Source organism: Saccopteryx leptura, chromosome 2 (assembly GCF_036850995.1).
Source record: "Saccopteryx leptura isolate mSacLep1 chromosome 2, mSacLep1_pri_phased_curated, whole genome shotgun sequence".
Taxonomy (NCBI): Eukaryota; Metazoa; Chordata; class Mammalia; order Chiroptera; family Emballonuridae; genus Saccopteryx; species Saccopteryx leptura.
In genome coordinates this window covers 152,936,963-152,960,914 of record NC_089504.1, presented here as the reverse complement: position 1 = coordinate 152,960,914, position 23,952 = coordinate 152,936,963, and the positions used below count along the sequence as shown (strand labels likewise).

The window sequence follows — 23,952 nt, the reverse complement described above, 5'->3', positions numbered from 1 at the left end:
CAGCTTCTCAGAAATTCTGCTATTCTCTTCTTTTTTCCTTTTCATGGAAATCACTGTCCTAACACAATTGCTAGTAATGGTAAATGTGAGATCACTAGGTGCTTTGGGGAGTGGAGAAAAGCTAGTAACTACTGGATTACACTATCTCATAAAATGCATTAAAATATATAAACACTTTTAAAAGAGAAGTCCTGTAGGTCTTAACAAAAAATATTTGAAGAGTGTATAAGAGTTTATACTTTTCATTCACTTTAATATCTTAAGATAGAATTATCTTCAAATTCAATCCTCTAAGAAAGTTCAATTTATTATTTACAATAAGAGCATTAATATTCGCAGACATCTGGATCAAACTTTGAAGAAGGATAAAGGGCCAAAGAGGTGGCTTAATAGTTTACTTTCTGATCTGACACACAGTAATCATGTCAAGCTCAGAAAGATGTTTTCTGAGATGCAGTTAGAATGAGAAGAAAGTGCATTAATACTGTCTCATATGTTGAAAAGTAACGATGCATGCAGAAGTACTTGGAAATATCCACTAATATATTTTTCATTCTCAGTAATTTCTACTTTTTCAAGTTGCTTAGCAGCTTTTCTCACAGTATGCTCTCTGTGCCTGAAATGGAATAAGGGGAGGACAAGAGAGAGAGGTGCAAATCTACCCTGAAATCAGTCATTGTTCAGCTTTGAATTTTAAAATAGAGTTAAGTCCACAGCAGATAAAAGAATGTTCTATTTAGAAATGCCAGGATCTTGAAAAAACTAAAATAAATGTTTAGGTATTTTAAAACATGGCTTTACATTTCAAGAGAAAATCCTGGCTGATGTAGAACTTATGCTTTGGATCACAATGGTAGAAGAGGATCCTACTCTTTAAGACTAATGATGACTCTTCCCACCTAATAAGAACCTTTTCTAGAAAGTGCCAAGGAATCAAGATAGGGTTAAGAGAAAAGAGAAAAGATAGATCTTAGTGTGGGACCCTGTTTTAGTCCCATTACATTTTAACTTTGAAAGCACAGGAAGGGGGGTGATTCCAAGATAGCAACAGAGTATAGGCAGACATTCCAACTGCCACCTCCCAAGACCAAATTGGATTATAACTCCATGTAAAAACAATCATTCTGAAAAACCAACTTTGGACTTTATAAAGAGGAGTCTATAACCAAGGAGTCACAGAAGCCACACCAAGACTAATAAGAAGGGCAGAGATGCCAAAAAAGCTGCCCACTCCCAGAAGCGAGTGCTGGAGGAGAATCTGGAGGGACTCTCACTGCCAGGTGGTTCACCCTGAGAGGTGTGGGTCTTAAGCCCTGGGCTAGACACCCCAGCCTAGAGCCCCAGGGCTTAGAAGAGGCACCCACATAGCAGTGAAAAAAGCTGAGGTTTTGGTCTGTGAGAAAGAAATGGGAGATCTTAGAGACAGAGGCTCCATCTTAAAGGGCCCATGCAAAAAATCTCATTCACAGCCACTTACTCAGGGCTCCAGCATGAGAGGGCTGAGAAGATTAGAGTAGCATGAGGAAAGTATAAAGTTGGTGGCCCAGGTAAAAATGTACTGGGAGATGGCCATGGGAATCCCTGTGCTGAATCATTCTCTAATACTGCAATTGCCATCTTTCTTAGGAGGAGCAGACCCCCTCTGTGTAGCATCAACCTGGAGGAAAACAATTTTCCCACACTGAGGAGTCTTTCCTGCCCCATCTCATGGAGACTGGACCATTCTGAAAAGTAAGCCAGGCAGAAGACATCAGTGACTCAGTTTTCTGGCATTGAGGCCAGAGCTTCCTTCCCCTACCAACCCTCTACATACTCCCAAGTCTATGATTGGTGTTTTCACCTCATGGGAGACTCAGTAGACACTGTCTGACTGTGGAGAGACACAGCATATCTCTGAGTCTCAAAGCCCACACCCACTGGACTCCTGGAGGCCACACCCTACTGAGGTCTGTGAAAAAAGTCAGGAAAAACTGACACCTGAGGCCAAGGAGTGGGGCCTCACCCACCACCCTTCCTAATTCCTGAATTTCCCCAGGCTCTAAACTCTACCATAGGTTTTATTTCAGAGGCTGAGCCTAACAAGCAGCCAGCATACAGAGACTGCAGGAGGTAGATCTCAGGGAACCTTGGCTTTTTACTGACCTTCCTCCAGGTCTAATGTGGGTAAGAGCCAGCTTAGGTGAGTGGCTTGGTATTTCCAGGTGCACCTGTGCCCAGAAGAGGCAACCACACTCTGGATTGCTTGTAGATCTAAGAAGGTTGCTGAGGGCAGTGTCCAACCAGGGAGAGCCAGGACCAGCACATCCAGAGGAGAGCTGCAGAGAGTATAGGATCAGGACCTAATGACCTTTGCTAGCAGTATGTCTAAAGGGAGGGCTCATCAGACACTGGGCCCAGATGAGGCGAATTCTGCTCTCTGTGGCCAGCACCAGCACAACAGCTAGCATTCATTGTACAAGGTAGAGCGTCAGAGTCAGCCAGGTAGGATTTCTGGATATCCTGCCCCACTGCAACACGTGAAGAAAAACAACATCCACATCATAGGTGTTCATGAAGGAAAAGAGAACAAACAAAGAATAGAGAACTTGTTTGAAGAAATCATAGCTGAAAATTTCCCTAAATTGATGAGGAAAAAAATCACACAAGTTCAAGAATCACAGAAAGTCCCATTAAAAATGAACCCAAAGAGACATCAAGACACATCATATTAAAATGCCAAAGTTAAAAGACAAAGAAAAAATACTAAAAGCTGCAAGAGAAAAATAGTTAATTACCTACAGAGGAACCTGATAAGGATGACATCTGACTTCTCAACAGAAACACTTGAGGACAAAAGGGAATGGCAAAAAATATTCAAAGTGATGCAAAACAAGAGCCTACAACTAGGACTACTTCATCCAGCAAGGCTATCATTTAAAATTGAAGGAGAAATAAGAAGCTTCCCAGACAAAAAAGACTAAAGGAATTTGTTATAACCAAAACAGTACTGCAAGAAATGTTAATGGGCCTGCTATAAAAAAAAAAGCAAAGGAAAAAAAGAAATGTAGAAAAAAAAAGAGGTTGTAGGTTGAAAGAATAAAATGTCAATAAATAAGTACATATCAATAATAACTTTAAATGTAAATGGATTAAATGCTCTAATCAAATGACAAAGAGTAACTACAAAAATAAGAAAACAGGACCCGTATATATGCTGTTTACAAAAGACCCACCTCAGAACAAAAGATACACATAGACCGAAAGTGAAGGGATGGAAAAAAGTATTTCATGCAAATAGAAATGAAAAAAAAAAAAAAAAGCTGGGGTAGCAGTACTTATATCTGACAAGATAGCCTTTAAAATAAAGGCTATAGTAAGGGATAAAGAAGTTTATAACATAATGATAAAGGGAGCAATCCAACAGACTATAACCATTGTAAATATTTATACACCTAATACAGGAGCACCTAAATATCTATATATAAAGTGGATTTTGATGGACATAAAGGGTAAAATTGACAGCAATAGTATAATATTGGGGGACTTCAATATCCCTCTAACATCAATAAATAGTTCCTCCAGACAAAAAATTAACAAAGAAACAGTGGCATTAAATGACACACTAGTTCAGCTGGATTTAATTGACATCTTCAGAACCATTCACCCCAAAGCACCAAAATATACATTCCTTTTTAGTGCTCATGGTACATTTTCTAAGATAGACCACATGTTAGGACACAAAACATGTATCAGTGAATTTAAGAAGACTGAAATCATATCAAGCATTTTCTCTGATCACAATGACATGAAACTAGAAATCAAGTATAATAGAAAAACTGAAAAACATTCAAACATTTGAAGGCTAAATGGTATTTTATTAAATAACAAATGGGTTAACAATAAGATCGGGGAAGAAATAAAATATTCCTTGAAATAAATAAAAATGAACATAGAAAAACCCAAAACATATGGAACACAGCAAAAGCAGTCCTGAGAGGGAAGTTCATAGCATTACAGGCATACCTTAAGAAACAAGAGAAAGCTCAAATAAACAATCTAACCCTGCATCTAAAAGAACTAGAAAAAACAACAACAAATAAAGCCCAGAGGAAGTACTGTAGAAGAAAGAAAATAATAAAGATCAGAGTGGAAATAAATTACACAGAGTCTAAATAAAAATACAAAAGATCAATGAAACCAAGAGCTGGTTCTTTGAAAATATAAATAAAATTGATGAACCTTTAACCAGACTCATCAAAAAAAAAAAAAAAAAAAAAAAGAAGGGACCCAAATAAATAAAATTAGAAATGAAAGTGGAGAAGTCATGACTGATACCACAGAAATATAAAAGATTGTAAAAAAAAAAAAATACTATGAAGATCTATATGCCAAAAAATTGGGCCCTGGCCGATTGGCTCAGCGGTAGAGCCTCGGCCTGGTGTGCGGGGCACCTGGGTTCGATTCCCAGCTAGGGCACATAGGAGAAGCGCCCATTTGCTTCTCCACCCCCCCTCCTTCCTCTCTGTCTCTCTCTTCCCCTACCGCAGCCAAGCCTCCATTGGAGCAAAGATGGCCCGGGCGCTGGGGATGGCTCCTTGGCCTCTGCCCCAGGCGCTAGAGTGGCTCTGGTCTCGGCAGAGCGACGCCCCGGAGGGGCAGAGCATCGCCCCCTGGTGGGCAGAGCCTCGCCCCTGGTGGGCGTACCGGGTGGATCCCGGTCGGGCGCATGCGGGAGTCTGTCTGACTGCCTCTCCCTGTTTCCAGCTTCAGAAAAATATTAAAAAAAAAAAAAATTGGACAGCCTAGGCAAAATGGATAAATTCCTAGAAACAAACAATCTTCCAAAACTCAATCTGGAAGAATCAAAAAACCTATAACAAATGAAATTAAAAGTTATTAAAAAACTTCCAGCAAATAAAAGTTCTGCATCAGATGACTTCCAGGTGAATTTCACCAAATGCTCAAAGAACTAACACCTATTCTTCTCAAGCTGTTCCAAAAAATTCAAGAGGAGGGATGACTTCCAAGCTCATTTTATGAGGCATGCATTATCCTTATTCCAAAACCAGACAAAGACACTACAAAGAAAGAAAACTACTGACCAATATCTCTGATGAACATAAATGCTAAAATTCTTAACAAAATATTAGCAAACCTGACCCAGCAATACATTAAAAAGATCATACACCATGATCAAGTAGAACTTACTCTGGGGCAGCAAGGCTGGTACAATATTTGCAAATCAATCAATGTGATTCATCATGTAAACAAAATGAAGTAGAAAAATGACATGATTACATTAGTAAATGCAGAAAAAGCATTTGATAAAATTCAGCACGCGTTTATGATCAAAACTCTTAGCAAAATGGGAATACAGGGAACATACCTCAACATAACAAAGGCCATATATGACAGATTGACAGCCAACATCATATTCAATGGGAAAAATTAAAAGCAATCCCCTTAAGATCAGGAACAGGATAGGGGTGCCCCTTTCAGCACTCTATTCAACATAGTTCTGGAAGTCCTAGCCACAGCAATCAGACAAGAAGAAGAAATAAAAGGCATCCAAATTGGAAAAGAAGAAGTGAAATTGTCATTATTTGCTGATGACATAATTCTGTACATAGAATATCCTAAAGTCTCAGTCAGAAAACTACTAAACCTGATAAATGAATTTGGCAAGATGGCAGGATATAAAATTAATATTCAGAAATCAGTGGTATTTTTATACACCATAATAAACTGTCAGGAAGAGAAATTAAGAAAACAGTTCCCTTCATTATTGCAAAAAAAGAAATAAAGTATCTAATATTTAATCAAGGAGGTAAAAGACTTGTACTCAGAAAATTATAAGACATTGAAAAAAGAAATCAAGGAAGATACAAACAAGTGGAAGCATATACTGTGTTTATGAATATCTATACATTACAATCTAAAACAGGGGTCTCAAACTCACGGCCCGCGGGCCGCATGCAGCCCGCCGAACAATTTTGTGCGGCCTGCAGACTGTTTTCAACTGCAGTGAGAAAAGTGTTGCATAACAGTTGCCTTTTGTAGACCTGGTGCGGCCTGCCTAACCGCTGTGATCTTGCTCTACGGCCCACATGCTGAGTTGAGTTTGAGACCCCTGATAGATTCTAAAATGTCAATATTACCCAAAGCAATCTATGTAATTCCTATAAAAATACCAATGGCATACTTCAAAGATATAGAACAAGTATTTCAAAAATTTATATGGAACCCGAGAAGAACACAAATAGCCTCAGCAATCTTGAAAATGAAGGATAAAGTGGGAAGTATCACACTTCCTGATATCAAGTTATACTACAAGGCCATTGTAATAAAAAAAGCTGGGTACTGGCATAGAACAAGATACAGATCAATGGACTAGAACAGAGAACCTAGAAATAAACCCATGCCTTAATGGTCAATTGGTATTTGACAAAGGAAGCAAGAGTATACAACGGAGTAGAGACAGTCTCTTCAATAAATGGTGTTGGGAAAATTGGACAAGTACATGCAAAAAAAAATGAAACTAGACCATTAACTCACACCATTCATGAAAACATACTCAAAATGAATAAAAGACTTAAATGTACGTCACAAAAACAAAAAAGTCTGGAAGAAAATCTAGGCAGTAAATGCTCCGATATCTCTCATAGCAATATTTTTGTTGATATATCTCCATAGGCAAGTGAAATAAGGAACAAAATAAACAAATGGAACTATATCAATAAAGAACTTTTAAAACTCAACACCAGGATAGTAAACAATCCAATTAAAAATGGGCAAAGGAACTGAATAGACACTTTTCCAAAGAAGACATACAGATGGCCGATAGGCATATGAAAAAATGTTTAATGTTCATAAGAGAAATGCAAAGTAAGACTACAATGAGACACCACCTCACACCAGTCAGAATGACCTTCATTAACAAAACAACACACAATAAATGCTGGCGAGGGTGTGGAGAAAAGGGAACCCTCCTGCATTGCTGGTGGGAATGCAGACTTGTGCAGCCACTTGTGGAAAACAGTATGGAGATTCCTCAAAAAATTAAAAATAGAATTGCCTTTTGACCCAGCTATTTCACTTTTAGGAACACACTATATCTTAAGTAAGAATCCCAAAACACTAATTCAAAAGAAGATATGCACCCCCATGTTTATTGCAGCATTATTTACAATAGCCAAGATCTGGAAACAGCCCAAGTATTCATCAGAAGACGAGTGTATGAAAAAGCTGTGGTACATATACACAACTGCCTAAGCAACCATGAAAATCATACCTTTTGTGATGGCATGGATGGATCTGGACACTATTATGCTAAGTGAAAGAAACTAGGCAGAGAAAGACAAATATTATATGATCTCACTTATACGTGGAATCTAATGAACACAATGAACTGAGGAACGGAAAAGAGGCAGAGTCAGGGTCATGAGGTACAGAGGGTCAGCTGTCAGAGGGGAGGGGGATAGGGGAATAGGATCAGAGAAGATGAAGGGATTTGTGAAATTATATATATATAACACATACATACAGTTAACAGGACAGCAAATTCTTGAAGGAAGGAAGGGATGGTGTCAAGGGGAGGGGGGCAAACAGGGTGTAATGGGGGCAGATTGTTGTGGGGTAAGGGTGTTATATTGAGTGGGACACCTGAATCCATGTCAACAAAATACATTTAAATATTTAATAATAATAATAATAGTAATAATAATAAATGTTTTCTGGCCTGATAGCTTGGTTGGTTAGAGCTTCATCCAGAAGCACAGAGGTTGCTCGTTTGTTCCCAGTCAGAGCACAGACAAGATATATTCCTGTCTCTTTCTTTCTGTCCCTTCCTTTCTTGCTGAAATTAATCAATAAAAATATTTTTAAAAGCAATAAATAGAATCTGTTAAAAATGAAATATTTTTTAACTGAACAAATATCAGACATTTCTGTTCTTTATCCCTGTTGGTCTTTAGACCAGTATTCACACAGACTGTTACTTTTTACAGTTTTTGTTTAATTATTTTTCACAGAGAGTTCTTACACAGAAAGAAAATAATTTTGTGAGATAAAAAGCATGGGGATGGAGGCTTGTATGTTCTCCTATAAATGTAATTCATTTAACAGTGCTCTTAGCAGATATCCCCGGGTGATGTTAATGAGAGATGACAATATTTCTGAATGTTTCACTTAATTAGAGCTTGAAGCATTTGACTTGCACCTTCAACCAAATCAGAATATTTGTTATTAATAAAATAATGTGCTTTATTTCCTTTATAATTTATAATTAAATCTCACATAAGAGCAATAGATATCAAAGCAATTGCATAATTTCTCTGAAACTGTCAATAATACTAAAAATATATCTCTAAAACTCAGGGAAGCTATTCTGATTAATGACAGATCTTCAAGCAAAATCAAAGTATTTCATCTTCAGATTATACAGAAATAAATATTTTTTACTAAAGATATTTTTTACATTAATTGCTCTTTCTTTGAACTTTTCAAAACAATCCTCATAGCAAAAAAAAGTAACAAAATCATGGGTATGATTTTTCTGTAGCCTATAATAATTGATAACTCCTTCCTTGAAATGTACTTTATTCTTTTTCTATAATTTTATATTTTATTAAAGTTAATTGACTTTTTAAAAAAACCTTATTTTTATTGATTTTAATTTATTGTGTTTACATAGATTCTAGTGTTGCCCTGAATGCATCCCCCCTCCCCCGTATTCCCCTCAACATCACCCTTGCCCACCTTCCCATAGTGCCCTCCCCTCTTCTTTTCAGGTTCTTGAATGTTGTGATACCACACTGCCATATAAGGCACTTTGAAATCTCCTTTACTGACTCAACATATTGTTATACATTTGTTTTATGTATACAAAGCATGAAAACAGATCATTTTTCATCTACATTACAAACTATCTTTTTTGTACAATCTGGTCTTTGCTCTATAAAATATAAAAATTAGAAAAAAATTACTGGTTAGACACAGAAACTAGAAAACACATTTCAATAAAAATGTTGTTCCAAACAACTCTTCTTAATTAAAAATAATAGAGGTTCACCCTGGCCGGTTGGCTCAGTGGTAGAGCGTCGGCCTGGCGTGCGGGGGACCCGGATTCGATTCCCGGCCAGGGCACACAGGAGAAGTGCCCGTTTGCTTCTCCACCCCCCCCTCCTTCCTCTCTGTCTCTCTCTTCCCCTCCCGCAGCCAAGCCTCCATTGGAGCAAAGATGGCCCGGGCGCTGGGGATGGCTCCTTGGCCTCTGCCCCAGGCGCTAGAGTGGCTCTGGTCTCGGCAGAGCGACGCCCCGGAGGGGCAGAGCATCGCTCCCTGGTGGGCAGAGCCTTGCCCCTGGTGGGCGTGCCGGGTGGATCCTGGTCGGGCGCATGCGGGAGTCTGTCTGACTGTCTCTCCCTGTTTCCAGCTTCAGAAAAATACAAAAAAATAAAATAAAAATAAATAAATAATAGAGGTTCAAAATACATGAAGCAAATCTAACAGAATTGCAAGGATAAATAGATCCACAAGTATAGCAAGAAATTTCAATACCTCTTTCTCAATAACTGATAGAACAGTAGACAGGAAATCAATGAGGACACAGATTAATTGAACAACACTATCAACATTTAACCAGATCAATATTTATAGAACAGCTAACCTAACAACAACAGGCGTACATTCTTTTCAACTACACACAATATTTACCAATATATTATATACCAACTTTACCAATATTATACCCATCTCTTGGGCTATAAAAAAGATTTAATTGTGCCCACTGATATTACCTAACAAGTTATTTTTATAAATTGGATATGGTTGATTATTGAATCAGAGGGCTTAATGATTTCCTGATAGGCTACCACCACTTCCCTGGAATAAGAACACAAAAAGGAACTTTGGTGACACTGTCCCTCAGATTCCCACCCATTAGGAAATCTAAATACTCAAAGACATAGTGCCAAAAGCAACAAAATTGCCGGGTTCTGGTCAATAGACCACTTTTGCAATACCCAGGGACACTAGGGTCAGACATTATTTCTCATAAGGAGCAATAATGTAATTTATGACTTTAAAAAGGTCACCTCTCTAAGTCAGGGACTACTGCCTAACTACTTGAAGGATTTTTCCAGGCATCTCTGAACTTTTAAAATCTTTTTACTCTTATGTATCTTGGAAAACATGAAACCAGGCAACATAATTTGAGTTTTGAGAGCATTTCCCCACACAGAACATCGTCTAACTTGATCCTCAGGATAACCTTATAGTAGGTAAAGGTCATTTTAAAATTTATATTTATATAAAAGTAGATACTTTTATTTCCACTTTTAAGATGTATCGACTGAGGCTTTTACCACCACAATGAAGCAGGACTCCAAAGGTCAAGTCCAGCACCCATAATTCCACAACCTTGGGACTCTGCATGAAGGAACTGGGAAACTAAGTGGAATTGCCACTGAGAACTGCACGTGAGAAAAGCTTTGGTTTATTTTCCTACATTTCACGGATATTTTTCTGAGACAAATTTATACCACAGCCACAACACACAAACATTCTGATCAAAAAGTCATGTTCCTGTATCTATAGAATGGGTAACCTTATAAAGTGTTGTTGGTGTTTTTCTTTCTTTCGTGTAATAGCCTGAAAACAGCTCCCCCTTGCTGTCCTTCAAAGCATATCTTAACCAAAATTAAAATGCAGAGCTCATCTACCTCGCTTGGGCCACAGCTGAGCTCCAACTGTCCAGGGTAGCTAATTAATATGTAGGTGGCCTTTTCTCTCTTCCTCCAGAGATCTCTTCTTGCCTGGAGATTTCCTCTTTCTCACTGCCCCTCACGCCCCCAGACCCTGGCGCAGGAGCCTAGCAGTTTTCGCTGCCTGGGTGGCCGGTCTCCAGCAGCTGCTTTCTGTCCACTCAGAGAGATGTCCTCACGACTTAGCAGGAACCAGACGTTGTCCCTACGGACTACTGTAGCCCAATTCCTGCCCCAATTCCCGCCCATCCCCCCTGTGGGAATCAGGCTCTCACCCGGAGAAAACCCCAGGAATCTAGTTTAGAGAAAACTCCGCAACTCTTTTCCCACCCCACTTCCTACCCCAGAAGAAAATGGAAAACCGGGAGACGATCCTTTTCACCGCTGTAGATTCACGCACCGGGGCCTTGAGGGCTGCAGTGGGACGAGCACGTCCTTCCAGCGCGAAATGTATACAAGGCATCAAAGAAGTTTCTGTGGGGAAGGCTCCCTCTAAGTCTCCCAGCTGTTGTTACCCAGCAGAGAGGGGTGGGGAGTAGCGGGGCAGGGAGTGATGGAGGGCGGGCAGCCAAATTGCTCTGGGAATAAAACTGGTCAGGCTTGCTGCGGAGGGAGAAACCGGGCTGAAGGAAGCGGAGACCGCGCCAAATTCAGGTGCAAGAGCGCGCGCGCCTGGCGGTGGACCTCCTCTGTTGAAGCCAGTCGAATGCAGGGTTAAAGTGGCTGTTGAGGGGGGCTGGAGGAAATGGTGGTAAATCCAGAAAAGGCACGACACGTCCTGTTCTCTTAAGATTTGTGGAGAAGAGCGGGAAAGCGCCACGATCCCGCCTATTATGCCGAGGAATCAGCAAGTCTCCCAGCCCCACCCCCGCAGCCTGGTGAGGAGGACAAATCACCGAAGGAAGGGAAAATAAACACACACCTCCTCCCCAGGGGATAGGGAGGTGGAGGGAGTGGGCACCGAGCAGTTTCCAACCGCTGGGACGAGAGGGAGATGGTTATGGGGAAACAAACCCCGCCTATGTAATCGAGTTGGGAGCCCAGCGCTCTCAGAGGCTCAGAGCGCGCGTCCTCAGCTTCGTCGGAGTTGAGAAAGAGCAGAACAGAAAAAGCGGCCGCGACGGGACCGAGCGCAGTTCAGTTGACTGGTAGGACGCTGTGCCCGAGACGCTTGCGGGAGGGAAGGCGAGCCGGGCGAGCAGCGCGTGAGGGAAGGAGAGACCCCATTCGGCCAGAAGCCCACACCCGTGGAGGCGGAAAGGGAGACAGCCTCTACCGAGGTCGAGGAGGCGCTGCATGGACAGCATGCATTTCGCCAACGGCCCCCATGCGGGGCCCGCGGGCAACTCCAGCCCGTCGTGGTCTCTGACCACCAGCGGGGCCAACGCCAGTCGGGAAACTGAGGCGCCCAAGGAAGTGGGAGGTCCTCAGAGGGACATGCGCGACGAGGAGCTGGCCAAGCTGGAGGTCGCCGTGCTCGCCGTGACTTTCGTGGTGGCTGTGCTGGGTAACAGTACTGTATTGCTGGCCCTGCACCGCACGCCTCGCAAGACGTCCCGCATGCACCTCTTCATTCGCCACCTCAGCTTGGCAGACATGGCCGTCGCTTTCTTCCAGGTGCTGCCGCAGCTGTGCTGGGACATCACCTACCGTTTCCAGGGACCCGACGGGCTGTGCCGCGTGGTGAAGCACTTGCAGGTGTTCGTCATGTTTGTCTCAGCTTACATGCTGGTAGTCATGACCGCCGACCGCTACATCGCGGTGTGCCACCCGATGAAAACGCTGCAGCAGCCCGCGCGCCGCTCGCGCCTGATGATCGCCGCCGCCTGGGCGCTGAGCTTCGTGCTGAGCACGCCCCAGTACTTCGTCTTCTCCATAGTCGAGGTGAACAACGTCACCAAGGCCTACGACTGCTGGGCCACCTTCATCCAGCCCTGGGGTTCCCGCGCCTACGTGACCTGGATGACGAGTGGCATCTTCGTGGCGCCGGTGGTCATCTTGGGCACCTGCTACGGCTTTATCTGCTACCACATCTGGCGCAACGTCCGCGGAAAGACGGCGTCGCGCCCGGGCAAAGGTGCGGAGGGCACGGGCGGCGCCTTCCACAACGGGCTCCTGCTCGAGCCCTGTGTCAGCAGCGTGAAGAGCATTTCCCGCGCCAAGATCCGTACAGTGAAGATGACTTTCGTGATCGTGACGGCTTACATCGTTTGTTGGGCGCCGTTCTTCATCGTCCAGATGTGGTCTGTCTGGGATGAGACGTTCATCTGGGACGGTAGGTGCCCGGACAGTGGAGGAAGGTGCAGGGATGGAGCCGTGGGGCGGGGTAAACGGGTATCTTTTCATAATATTCTCTAGGCCCTAGAGTCTAGGGCAATCGTTCTTTAACTTCTGTATGCGTAAGAATTACACCCTGGCTGAAATGATCAGAAAGGCAAAGCCCCCTCCCCGAGATTTTGATTCAGTAGCCCAGGAATCTGCATTTGTAGCTTGCAGTGGTCCCAAGACCACAAATCCAGAAAGCGTGCCCTAAAACTACAAAACAGAAGGACTTTTGCCAATCACTAACCTCTCTGTTAACACTCTGCTTTAAAGTCTATTGGAATCAGGGAAATATTGTTACTGTCACAACTGCTTTTTCCTAGTTTATGCAAAGTATCACAGTTAATACAAAAATTTTGTAGAAATGCCTCATGGACAAGGGTAAAACAGACATGTGTTTTCTGAAGAAAGAGTCTTAAGAAAATTCTAATTTGGCGTTTAGCTAGTGTTCTATTTCTAATATTTTAATTTTTTAACAATTACATTAACATTCTTTTTAATGTTATGAATTGAATGTTTAATGAAACACTGCTGGTGTTTCAAAGCAGGATCATTAACAAACCCTAAATTTGTTAGACTATGGGCAATAACTTGACCATACCGCTATACACCTCTTCATGCAAACCTTGCAGTAGTTTACCCAGAATGTTTCCTACATCTGTTAGCTTGTTTGATTTTAATTCCTTCACAAACTAGAAAAACTAACTTCACAAGAATTTACCCCAAAGGTAATTATTTAATATTGTATCTTGAAAAAAATACTTTCTTTTAATAAGAAAAAATTTTTAAAAGAATTATGTTACAGAAATGTTACCAACAGCAACTGTAACTGAGAAAGAACTGTCTTGTTATTTGGGATTAGGAGGGAGTATGTGTGAAATATACTTTGGAAGTTATATGTGCAAATAAAACACTTGAGAGTGAATTAAAGTCAAACAAATGAAAATTCTTGCATGACTGTAATATTACTGATGAAAGATCAAGGCTATATTTTTGGCTTACCATTTCCTGCCTGGCTTGGTCTTAGTGGCCTCTTCATTACTGCCAATCAACTAAAGGATTCAGTTGAATAATTAACAGGATTTAGACATGATTACTAAAAACTTCTTTACTCATATGTAGGTATGTTGATTATTTCCATTCTTTTTGAATAGACTTAGTCATGGATCTTTATACATCTTTAAAAGTATAGCATCTTAGCACAAAGTATGGGTAAATAACCTGTAACTTATTCTAGCACAGCATGAGTGAGAAGACCTTCCTAGTCTTATATTTTATAATCAAGGGAAAGTCAGTGTTTGCTGATTATTGTTATCTTCAGAAAGGACATATCTATTATTCTACTTTAAAAGGTTATAGTATGTATGTAGTTTACCAGTGCAAACTAACATAAAATATTTCAATAGCCTGTTGGATCTCTCAATTCAGCTGTTCTTAATAATAATATAAAATTGTTTAAACCAGAAAGATTGTTTTCTTTTAATATTGGAAGGGTAATTAACCAAAGAAAAACAACTAAGTATTGTATCTTTCAGGGACCTAGTTTAACTGTCCCCTTCAGTATAGTTTTGTTATTACAATAATACTTAAACATTTAAAATATTAATTAAAAATTTAAAACTACTATACATGGTCCATGATGTCATACTTTTGCCTGAGTTACTGGAATGAAAACAGTTTGGTGTATGTGGTTACAGACTTTGAAATTTCATTGAAATTGCAACTATTCTATAAGTGCTCTGTCCTCTGGCACATGCTGGTGCTAGTATAAAGGATACAAAAAAATTTTTTAATTACTTAATATTCTTAACTTCTTGAAAGCTACACTCACTCTACTTAAATATTGTAATAATGTTTTAAAATATTTTAATGAACTTTGAGGCATTTTGCTTAGAAAAATATTTTATAACCAGGAAATTTCCATATACCACCTATTTCCCAGGTTGATAAACAAAAGACTTCATTTTCTATATTAACCCATAAATTGTTTCCTGCTTTCATTAGTCAGTAGAAAAATTATCCAGTGCTTAGTTACTTGCATTGACTATTTGAATACAATCTCCCCTTATGTTTTTCTTAGACTCAGAAAACCCTGCTGTTACCATCACTGCATTACTGGCTTCCTTGAATAGTTGCTGCAACCCCTGGATATACATGTTTTTTAGTGGCCACCTCCTGCAAGACTGTGTCCAAAGCTTCCTGTGCTGCCAAAACATGAAGCACACACTCAACAAAGACGATTCTGATAGTATGAGCAGAAGACAGACTTCTTACACTAACAACCGAAGCCCGACAAATAGTATGCGTACTTGGAAGGACTCGCCTAAATCTTCCAAGCTCGTCAAATTTATTCCTGTTTCAACCTGAGCCCCTTGTTCCTGCAGCTGAGACTCTTGTAACAGACTTTCTGGCCCATTGGTTGAATCCAGCTAGCAATCATAAGAAAAAATGAACTGTATGAGATAAGCTTAAATGAATTCATTGGGTACACGATTATGTTTCTAGTTGTATTTTCACATTGCTATGACCAAAAGCTGTGAATTGTTTTGTACAGAATAGTAAACAAAACATGCTACACTATAAAATTTTCAGGCATAATACCCGGAGATATAACAAGTTTTTAAAGGAAATATAACAGAAGTTTCTAAAGAAAAAATTATAACCATTCTGACTTTATATTTTGTTGTTGGTTCCTTTTATTTTCTTTTTATTTTTGACATAACTAAGGTTTAATTGGTTTAGAAGTCATATAACGTAGGGGCCTTATTTCTGAACAAAGTGACCTGACCATCAATTAGTCTTAGTGTTTGTAAGAAATTAGAAGAGACTTCAAAAAAAAAATTGTTTCCATCCAATAAAATCAATTTATACATCAGAAAATGCAGCTTCAAACAGTGGCCTAGAGATGGAATGGTGCCTTAAAGAGGCCTGAGTGCTTGACTCACGTGTGAACAGAGTGGGTGTGTGGTTCAGAGTGGAAAGAAGGAAGTTCTGTTAGAAGCTATAAATCACCTAGATTTTCAAAACAGGAACTTTGGAACTGGCAGTTCCCACTTTTAGGTTCCTCATATTTTACTGGTTGTGAAAAGCCAATGCACTAAGATGCTGATGGTTAGAAAAAAAATGTGTCAATTCACTGATGATATATTCTTTTCTCCCACAGCAAGGTCGTTTTAAAGTCAGATTTGTATCAGGAAATCTCAGTTGTATTAGGAGAGCAGAAGTGGATTGCCCAAGGTGCTATGCAGACTTTCTCTAGAACATTATAAACATGTTTTGATCAGTGTCAAACCATAACACTGGCTATTGGATAGTACCCTTAACAAAAGGGTATGCTGGATATTAACATGAGCATTACTTTATGTTTGGGGAATCCAGATTCATAGATAAGATAGTCTGCTAAAGAGTGACTCAGGATATACAATGTCCCCTTATGTTTTATTTAAAAAAACCAACTTGTCTTTCCTTCCCATCTCCCACCCATCTAACAGTGTCAGTAGAAGAGAGGCAGAGTTTCCACAAGGATGCAGTGGGAGATGGAAGGAAAACTGCTCTGTACCTCGTCTGGCTTCCTTCGTTACTAAATGCATGACTTTAGGCAAATTACTTAAAAATATATAAAGCTTTTATTCCCTTGGCTGTACAATGGAGTTGATAATATCTACCTCACAGGGTTACTGTGAGGGCTAAATGAAATCAAGTATGTGAAAGACCTTTATAAATAAACTGCCAAGTGCTATAAAATCTAGCAGTTGCTTTTATTATAGCTTTTTTCTTTTTACTTTTCACTAACCAAAATTTGTTGGTTTTTGTCTGGGGTATAAAATCCTAAAATCTAAATATAGCTTTGCTGATTCATTAGAAGACTCTGCCACTAAGCCTGACCTCTGCCTAACTCAAGTTTTCCAATACAATCATAGAACGTGCTTTCCTTTGAATTCAGGTAAACCAAAGCCAACCAAAAGCATCATTTCTTTCATTTCTAAACAGAGATAAATTACACCATATGGATGTCATTACTGCATTTTTTATTAATGGAACTCTGGGTTTTTTGAGCTATTTTGTCTGGTTCTTTTCCTTCTTAAACACCATGCAATGATCTACAGATACGTCATAAATATTTTGCATCTCTTAAAGGAAGTAGTATTTTAATAGTATCATTGGGCCTTTTTTATTATTATTAACTCTGTAGGTAAGAAACTGAGGACCAGATGGTACTGTGAGAACCTGGAACCATCAGTTTCACTGCTCTTCAATCTTTTGCCTTTCTAAATTTTCAGGCCTTTCACTCCCTAGATTGATGTGCCTAAAATATATTCGCAAATGTTTTGAATAAATTAAGCACATAGATTTTAGAATTCTGCTTTTCAAAAGTAGCAAACATGTTTCTTAAAGGGTACTGTCTAATATGAGCCACCAAATTAATTAATTAATTTTTTATTATCTGAGGCATAGCAGCATTGCAGTAACCCTGCCCTCTGTAACACTGCCAGCCCTTTTAACAACTTCTCTTTGACAGTGCAAAAACTAAACCCTTTTGGGTTGAAACAAAGATGAGCCCACTTTTTTTCTAAATATAATTGCAAATAATAACTTCATAGTTCTTGTATAGATTGTTTAAATGTGGAATAATTCAGTTTGAATCTTATTTCTAGGAATATCTCCCAAATAAGGTGCATGTCAGTCTACCCAACTATGTTGTCTCCTTTAAAATGCATCAGGAGACAAGATTTACAAAAAGGGCTGGGGACACGAGGAGATCTGCTAGTTCTGCACTGAGCAAGTCTATGGTCTTATTCTCTGTGGTTTAGGCTGAGAAGCTTACTTCCATAGTTGCTAAATTTTCTTAATGTTATGTCCCCGAGAATAACATTCACATGTCACAAAACAATATTCCAAATTGGAATAGTTTTGCCATCTATTTCATAAGAGAAAAAACTGTAGGTGGTAAAGAAAATGTGTGTTAGAAAGAGATTTCCATTTCTTGACCAAAGAGAAGATCTGAGATATTATGCCAAATGAAGGCAGTTAACAGTAAATGTGTTGTACTCTGAAAGTACACAACATTAATGTATCTATCTATGTGGGTATGGGGAAATGATTCATAATCACACATAAGGAGAAACTAGTGGTATTGTCTGTTGAGCATTTGATAAATATTAATTGATGATACAAAAAATTTTTAAGTTTGGGTAATTTTTGGACATGCAATTTTAAGGTATAAAATACCCAGCTTTTATAGTAAAATATCATTTGGAACATAGCTGTGAAGAAAATTAGTGAAATTCCAAGCTTAATTATATACTAGTCCTACATACTTAATTTCTGGGGGGGGGGGGTTGTTTTTGTTTTTTTGTTTGTTTTGTTTTGTTTTTTTGTTTTTTTGTGAGAGGAAGGAAGATAGGCAGATTCCCACATGTACCCCAACGGGATCCACCTGGCAGCCCCATCAGGGGCTGATGCCCAATGCTCCACTACTAAGCTATTTTTAGTGCCTGAGGCTGATATGCTCCAACAGAGCCCATGCTCAAACCAATTGAGCCACTGGCTGCAGGAGGGGAAGAGGGAGAGAAGTGGGGATAGCGGGGTAGGGTGGAGAAGGGAAGAAACAGATGATTGCTTCTCCTGTGTGTCCTGACCAAGAATTGAACCTGGGACATCCATATGCAGAGCTGACACTCTATCCACTGAGCCACCAGCAGGGCCAGAATTTCTATCATTATCAAAGCAGTCTTCAGCCATGATTGAGGGAAGTGTATGGTTTTTAAAGAGAAAAAAAAATCAAGTAGTCCTGATAATATGCTGTACCTTCCTAAACTTATTATAGCTCCTTGACTGGACAAACCATTGATGATTAAGAAACACAACTTAAATCTGTTATTTCACAAGTAAAGCAATCCCATTACATTAAAGTTTTATGTTTTTCAGATTCTAAAATCTATATTTTTGTAATATAATTGGACACTTAGAGCTTTAAATTATAGCTTCAGAGTTTTCTCTATAACAAAAGTATAATTAGAAGCAATCTAGGCAGACATTGAGCCTAGTCTTTCACCCCAAATATCAGAGATCTGTCTTCTTTAGGTCCATATAAACTGAGCCTTCTGGATTTTCATACTGGAAGCAACAACCATGTATAGAATAAGCCCAGGGAAAGGCCATCTAGGATGCTAGTCCAGGAGGTGCAGAAGCAGTCACTCTCCCTTTTCCTCTCTTTCCTTCCCTGTTGCCCTTTCAGTACACTTAGTGTCTGGTGTCATTGGCAACCCTTGGAATCACGAGTAACACAGGACAATAAATATTAGAGAATAATTCTTTATTACAATTTGGCCTCAGCCCATTTGAGCAAAAATTTAAGAACTGTTCATAAGAAACGTTATGTCCTCAAGGCAACCTAAATGTGTTGAGTCACAGAAATTGTGTAATTCCATTGCATACACAGGCATTTAAAAATATTGTTCTAAGTTTTTTAGATATAGTAAATTGTAATAAATAAAAAATATAGATTTGACCTATAGTATGTCAGTATCAATTTATATATAGATAGATTATAGATAGATATAGGGATAGATATAGATGATATAGATAAAGATATAGACATAGATATAGATGTTTTGGCTACATATTAATGCCATTATTTATTTTTAATTTTATATAATATAAAATCACATCACATCTTTTTACATTGATATTCTAAATAAAAACAAAATGTCATAGAATGAATTAAATATTTTTGTGTCCAAGAGTCAAATTAGCACATACAGAAAAGAAAATCTTAGAATAAATCTGATATTAATATCAATAATTATAATTAATATAAAATAATTAGTATTTCCACACATAAAGGTAGTTGTCTTTATATTACAGGATTTACAACATATACTATGATGTATTAGTTCATTATTATAACAAATTTATTAAGAATTAACACTTTAGTATTTTATTTTTGAAATTGTTTTTCAAATGTTCTATATCTCCTTGCTTATTATGCTATATAGAAGAATTTCAATGTGTCTTCTTGGAGAAATTGTATGATTCTGGTTTTGATAGACATTGAAATGTTTTGTGATTGTACCTAATATTTGGTCCTTTATAGAAAAAAATGGCTTGTTGTATTATAGTGAAATAACTAGTGAATTTATTTTTTAATTTTATTGTGTATTGGCTTGATTCTATAAATAAAAATAAATCTCAAAATTGTTTGAAATAATTTTTTACAATGTAGTTTGTTTTTTTTTTTTAATTTATCTTAAATTAAATCTTTAATTTATCTATTTCTCTGCAACTGAGCTATTTTAGCACCTGAGGGGAAGCCATGGAGCCATCCTCAGTGCCCAGGCCAACTTGCTCCAACAGAGCCATGGCTGCGGGAGAGGAAGAGAGGAATAAACAGAGAGAAGGAAAGGGAGAGGGGTGGAGTAGCAGATGGGCCTTGACTGGGAATCAAACTCAGGACATCCACACACCAGGTTGATGCTCTACCAATATAATTTAATGATGAAATATATTTCAATTTAATAATGCTGATTAAAGGAACAAAGGAATGTTTTATAGCTGGTAGCTACTTATAACTTTATTATTTATTTATTTATTTATTTTAGAGGGGAGGGGGAACATCAATTTGTTGTTCCACTTATTTATGTATTCATTGGTTGATTCTTCTACATGCCCAACTGGTGATCAAACCCATAACCTTGGGTTATCCAAACAAGGTTCTAACTATCTGAGCTAACCAGCCAGAGTGGATTGATAGCTTTATATTTGAGCACAAAGATGTTCATGTTTCTCTACTCTTTGACTATAGCAAGAATAGATGAAACTTCATAATTGCCTTTCAATAAATTACAATATTGAAAGCAAATTAATTTTATTTTAGTCTGTATTAAGACAACCAAAATAATCACTTAGCTCTGGTTATGTATGTCATCCTAGCCTAAGACTGTCATCTCTATTTCCTGCAAGAATTTGGTAAGACTGACTTCTGGGCTCATAGACCAAGACTCTTTCTGTTTCAATCTCTAAAGTTAGAATTATTTACCCTGTGGGCTAATATATACAAATCACATTAGTTTACAATTTTTTTTCTTTTACAAGTTAAATTTAATAGCAGAGACTAAAAGGCTTATTTTGGGTTTGGTTTTAACTCTAGAAACAGTGAATGATCAGAATATAAGAAAGGGAATTTAAAGTCTCTATTTTAAATAATGTTATTATAAAACTCAATGTTATTTTAATATGCTTATAAATGTTTAAGAATAGACAGAATTTTCACCAAAAACTTATTTTTAAAAGATCCTGTGTGACCTGTGGTGGCACAGAGGATAAAGAATCAACCTGGAATGCTGAGGTCACCGGTTCAAAATCCTGGGCTTGCCTGGTCAAGGTACTTATGGCAGTTGATGCTTCCTGATCCTTCCCCATCTCACTTTTTCTCTATTTCGCTAAAATGAATAATTTTTATTTATTTATTTATTTATTTATTTATTTATTATTCTTTTTTTTAAATTAATTTTACTAGGGTGACATCAATAAATCAGGGTACCTATGTTCAATGAAAACATGTCCAGATTATCTTGTCAATCAATTATGTTGCATACCCATCAACCAAAGTCAGATTGTCCTCCGTCACATTCTATCTAGTTTTCTTTGTGCCCCTCCCCCTCTCCCTTCCCAACTCTCCCCCCCCCCCCCCGCCCCACGTAACCACCACACTTTTGTCAATGTCTCTTAGTCTCATTTTTATGTCCCACCTACATATGGAATAATGCAGTTCTTGGTTTTTTCTGTTTTACTTATTTCACTTCGTATAATGTTATCAAGATCCCACCATTTTGTTGTAAATGATCCGATGTCATCATTTCTTATGGCTGAGTAGTATTCCATAGTGTATATGTGCCACATCTTCTTTATCCAGTCTTTTATTGAAGGGATTTTTGGATATTTCCATGTCTTGGCCACGGTGAACAATGCTGCAATGAACATGGGGCTGAATGTGTCTTTACGAATCAATGTTTCTGAGTTTTGGGGGTATATACCCAGTAGAGGGATTGCTGGGTCATAAGGTAGTTCTATTTTCAGTTTTTTGAGGAACCACCATACTTTCTTCCATAATGCTTGTACTACTTTACATTCCCACCAACAGTGAATGAGGGTTCCTTTTTCTCCACAGCTTCTCCAACATTTGCTATTACCTGTCTTGTTAATAATTGTTAATCTAACAGGTGTGAGGTGATATCTCATTGCAGTTTTGATTTGCATTTCTCTAATAACTAATGAAGATGAGCATCTTTTTATATATCTATTGGCCATTTGTATTTCTTCCTGGGAAAAGTGTCTGTTCATGTCCTCTTCCCATTTTTTTATTGGATTGTTTGTTTGTTTGTTGTTGAGTTTTATGAGTTCTTTGTATATTTTGGATATTAGGCCCTTATCTGAGCTGTTGTTTGAAAATATCATTTCCCATTTAGCTGGTTGTCTGTTTATTTTGTTGTCAGTTTCTCCTGATGAGCAAAAACTTCTTAGTCTGATGTAGTTCCATTCATTTATTTTTGCCTTCACTTCCGTTGCCTTTGGAGTCAAATTCATAAAATGCTCTTTAAAACCAAGGTCCATGAGTTTAGAACCTATGTCATCTTCTATGTAATTTATTGTTTCAGGTCTTATATTTAGATCTTTGATCCATTTTTAATTAATTTTAGTACAAGGGGACAAACTGTAGTCGAGTTTCATTCTTTTGCATGTGGCTTTCCAGTTTTCCCAGCACCACTTATTGAAGAGGCTTTCTTTTCTCCATTGTGTGTTGTTGGCCCCTTTATAAAAAATTATTTGACCATAAATATGTGGTTTTATTTCTGGACTTTCTATTCTGTTCAATTGGTCTGAGTGTCTATTTTTCTGCCAATACCATGCTGTTTTGATTGTCATGGCTGTATAATATAGTTTGAAGTAAGGTAGGTATTGTAATGCCCCCAGCTTCATTCTTTTTCTTTAGGATTGCTTTGGCTATTCGGGGTTTTTTATAGTTCCATATAAATCTGATAATTTTTTGTTCCATTTCTTTAAAAAATGTCATTGGAATTTTGATGGGAATTGTATTAAATATGTATGTTGCTTTGGGTAATATGGCCATCTTGATTATATTTATTGTTCCTATGCAAGAACAAGGAATTTCTTCAATCTCATTGTATCTTTTTCGATTTCCCTTAACAATGCTTTGTAGTATTCATTATATAGGTCCTTTACATTCCTTGTTATGTTTATTCCTAGGTATTTTTTATTGTTGTTGTTGCAATTGTGAAGGCAATTATATTTTTGAGTTCGTTCTCAAATCTTTCATTGTTGGCATATAGAAAGGCTATTGACTTCTGTATGTTAATTTTGTATGCTGCTACCTTACTGTAATGTCTTATTGATTCTAGTAGTCTTTTTGTAGATTCTTTGGGATTTTCAATGTATAGGATCATGTCATCTGCAAAAAGTGATACCTTTACTTCTTCTTTTCCGATATGGATGCCTTTTATTTCTTTGTCTTGTCTGACTGCTCTGGCTAGAACCTCTAGCACCACATTAAATAAGAGTGGAGAGAGTGGACAACCCTGTCTTGTTCCTGATTTAAGGGGGAAAGCCTTCAGTTTTGTGCCATTTAATATGATGTTAGCTGATGGTTTATCATATATGGCCTTTATCATGTTGAGATATTTTCCTTCTATACCCATTTTGTTGAGTCTTAAACATAAAATTGTGTTGTATTTTATCGAATGCCTTTTCTGCAACTATTGATAAGATCATGTGGTTTTTGTTCTTTGTTTTGTTGATATGGTGTATTACATTAACTGTTTTACGTATGTTGAACCATCCTTGAGATTCTGGGATGAATCCCACTTGATCA

The 23,952-nt window shown here is 38.3% G+C and overlaps 1 protein-coding gene across 1 annotated transcript; it reads left to right on the top strand.

Annotated features, from left to right (window-relative positions):
* The first annotated feature begins 8,782 nt into the window (after positions 1 to 8,782).
* Positions 8,783 to 20,224, top strand: AVPR1A (arginine vasopressin receptor 1A). The gene is made up of 3 exons (XM_066369086.1): positions 8,783 to 9,043; positions 9,461 to 13,017; positions 15,145 to 20,224. The coding sequence occupies exons 2-3, from the start codon at positions 12,039 to 12,041 to the stop codon at positions 15,429 to 15,431; spliced, it is 1,266 nt and encodes a 421-aa protein (XP_066225183.1). The 5' UTR covers positions 8,783 to 9,043; positions 9,461 to 12,038; the 3' UTR covers positions 15,432 to 20,224.
* The last annotated feature ends 3,728 nt before the right edge of the window (positions 20,225 to 23,952 follow it).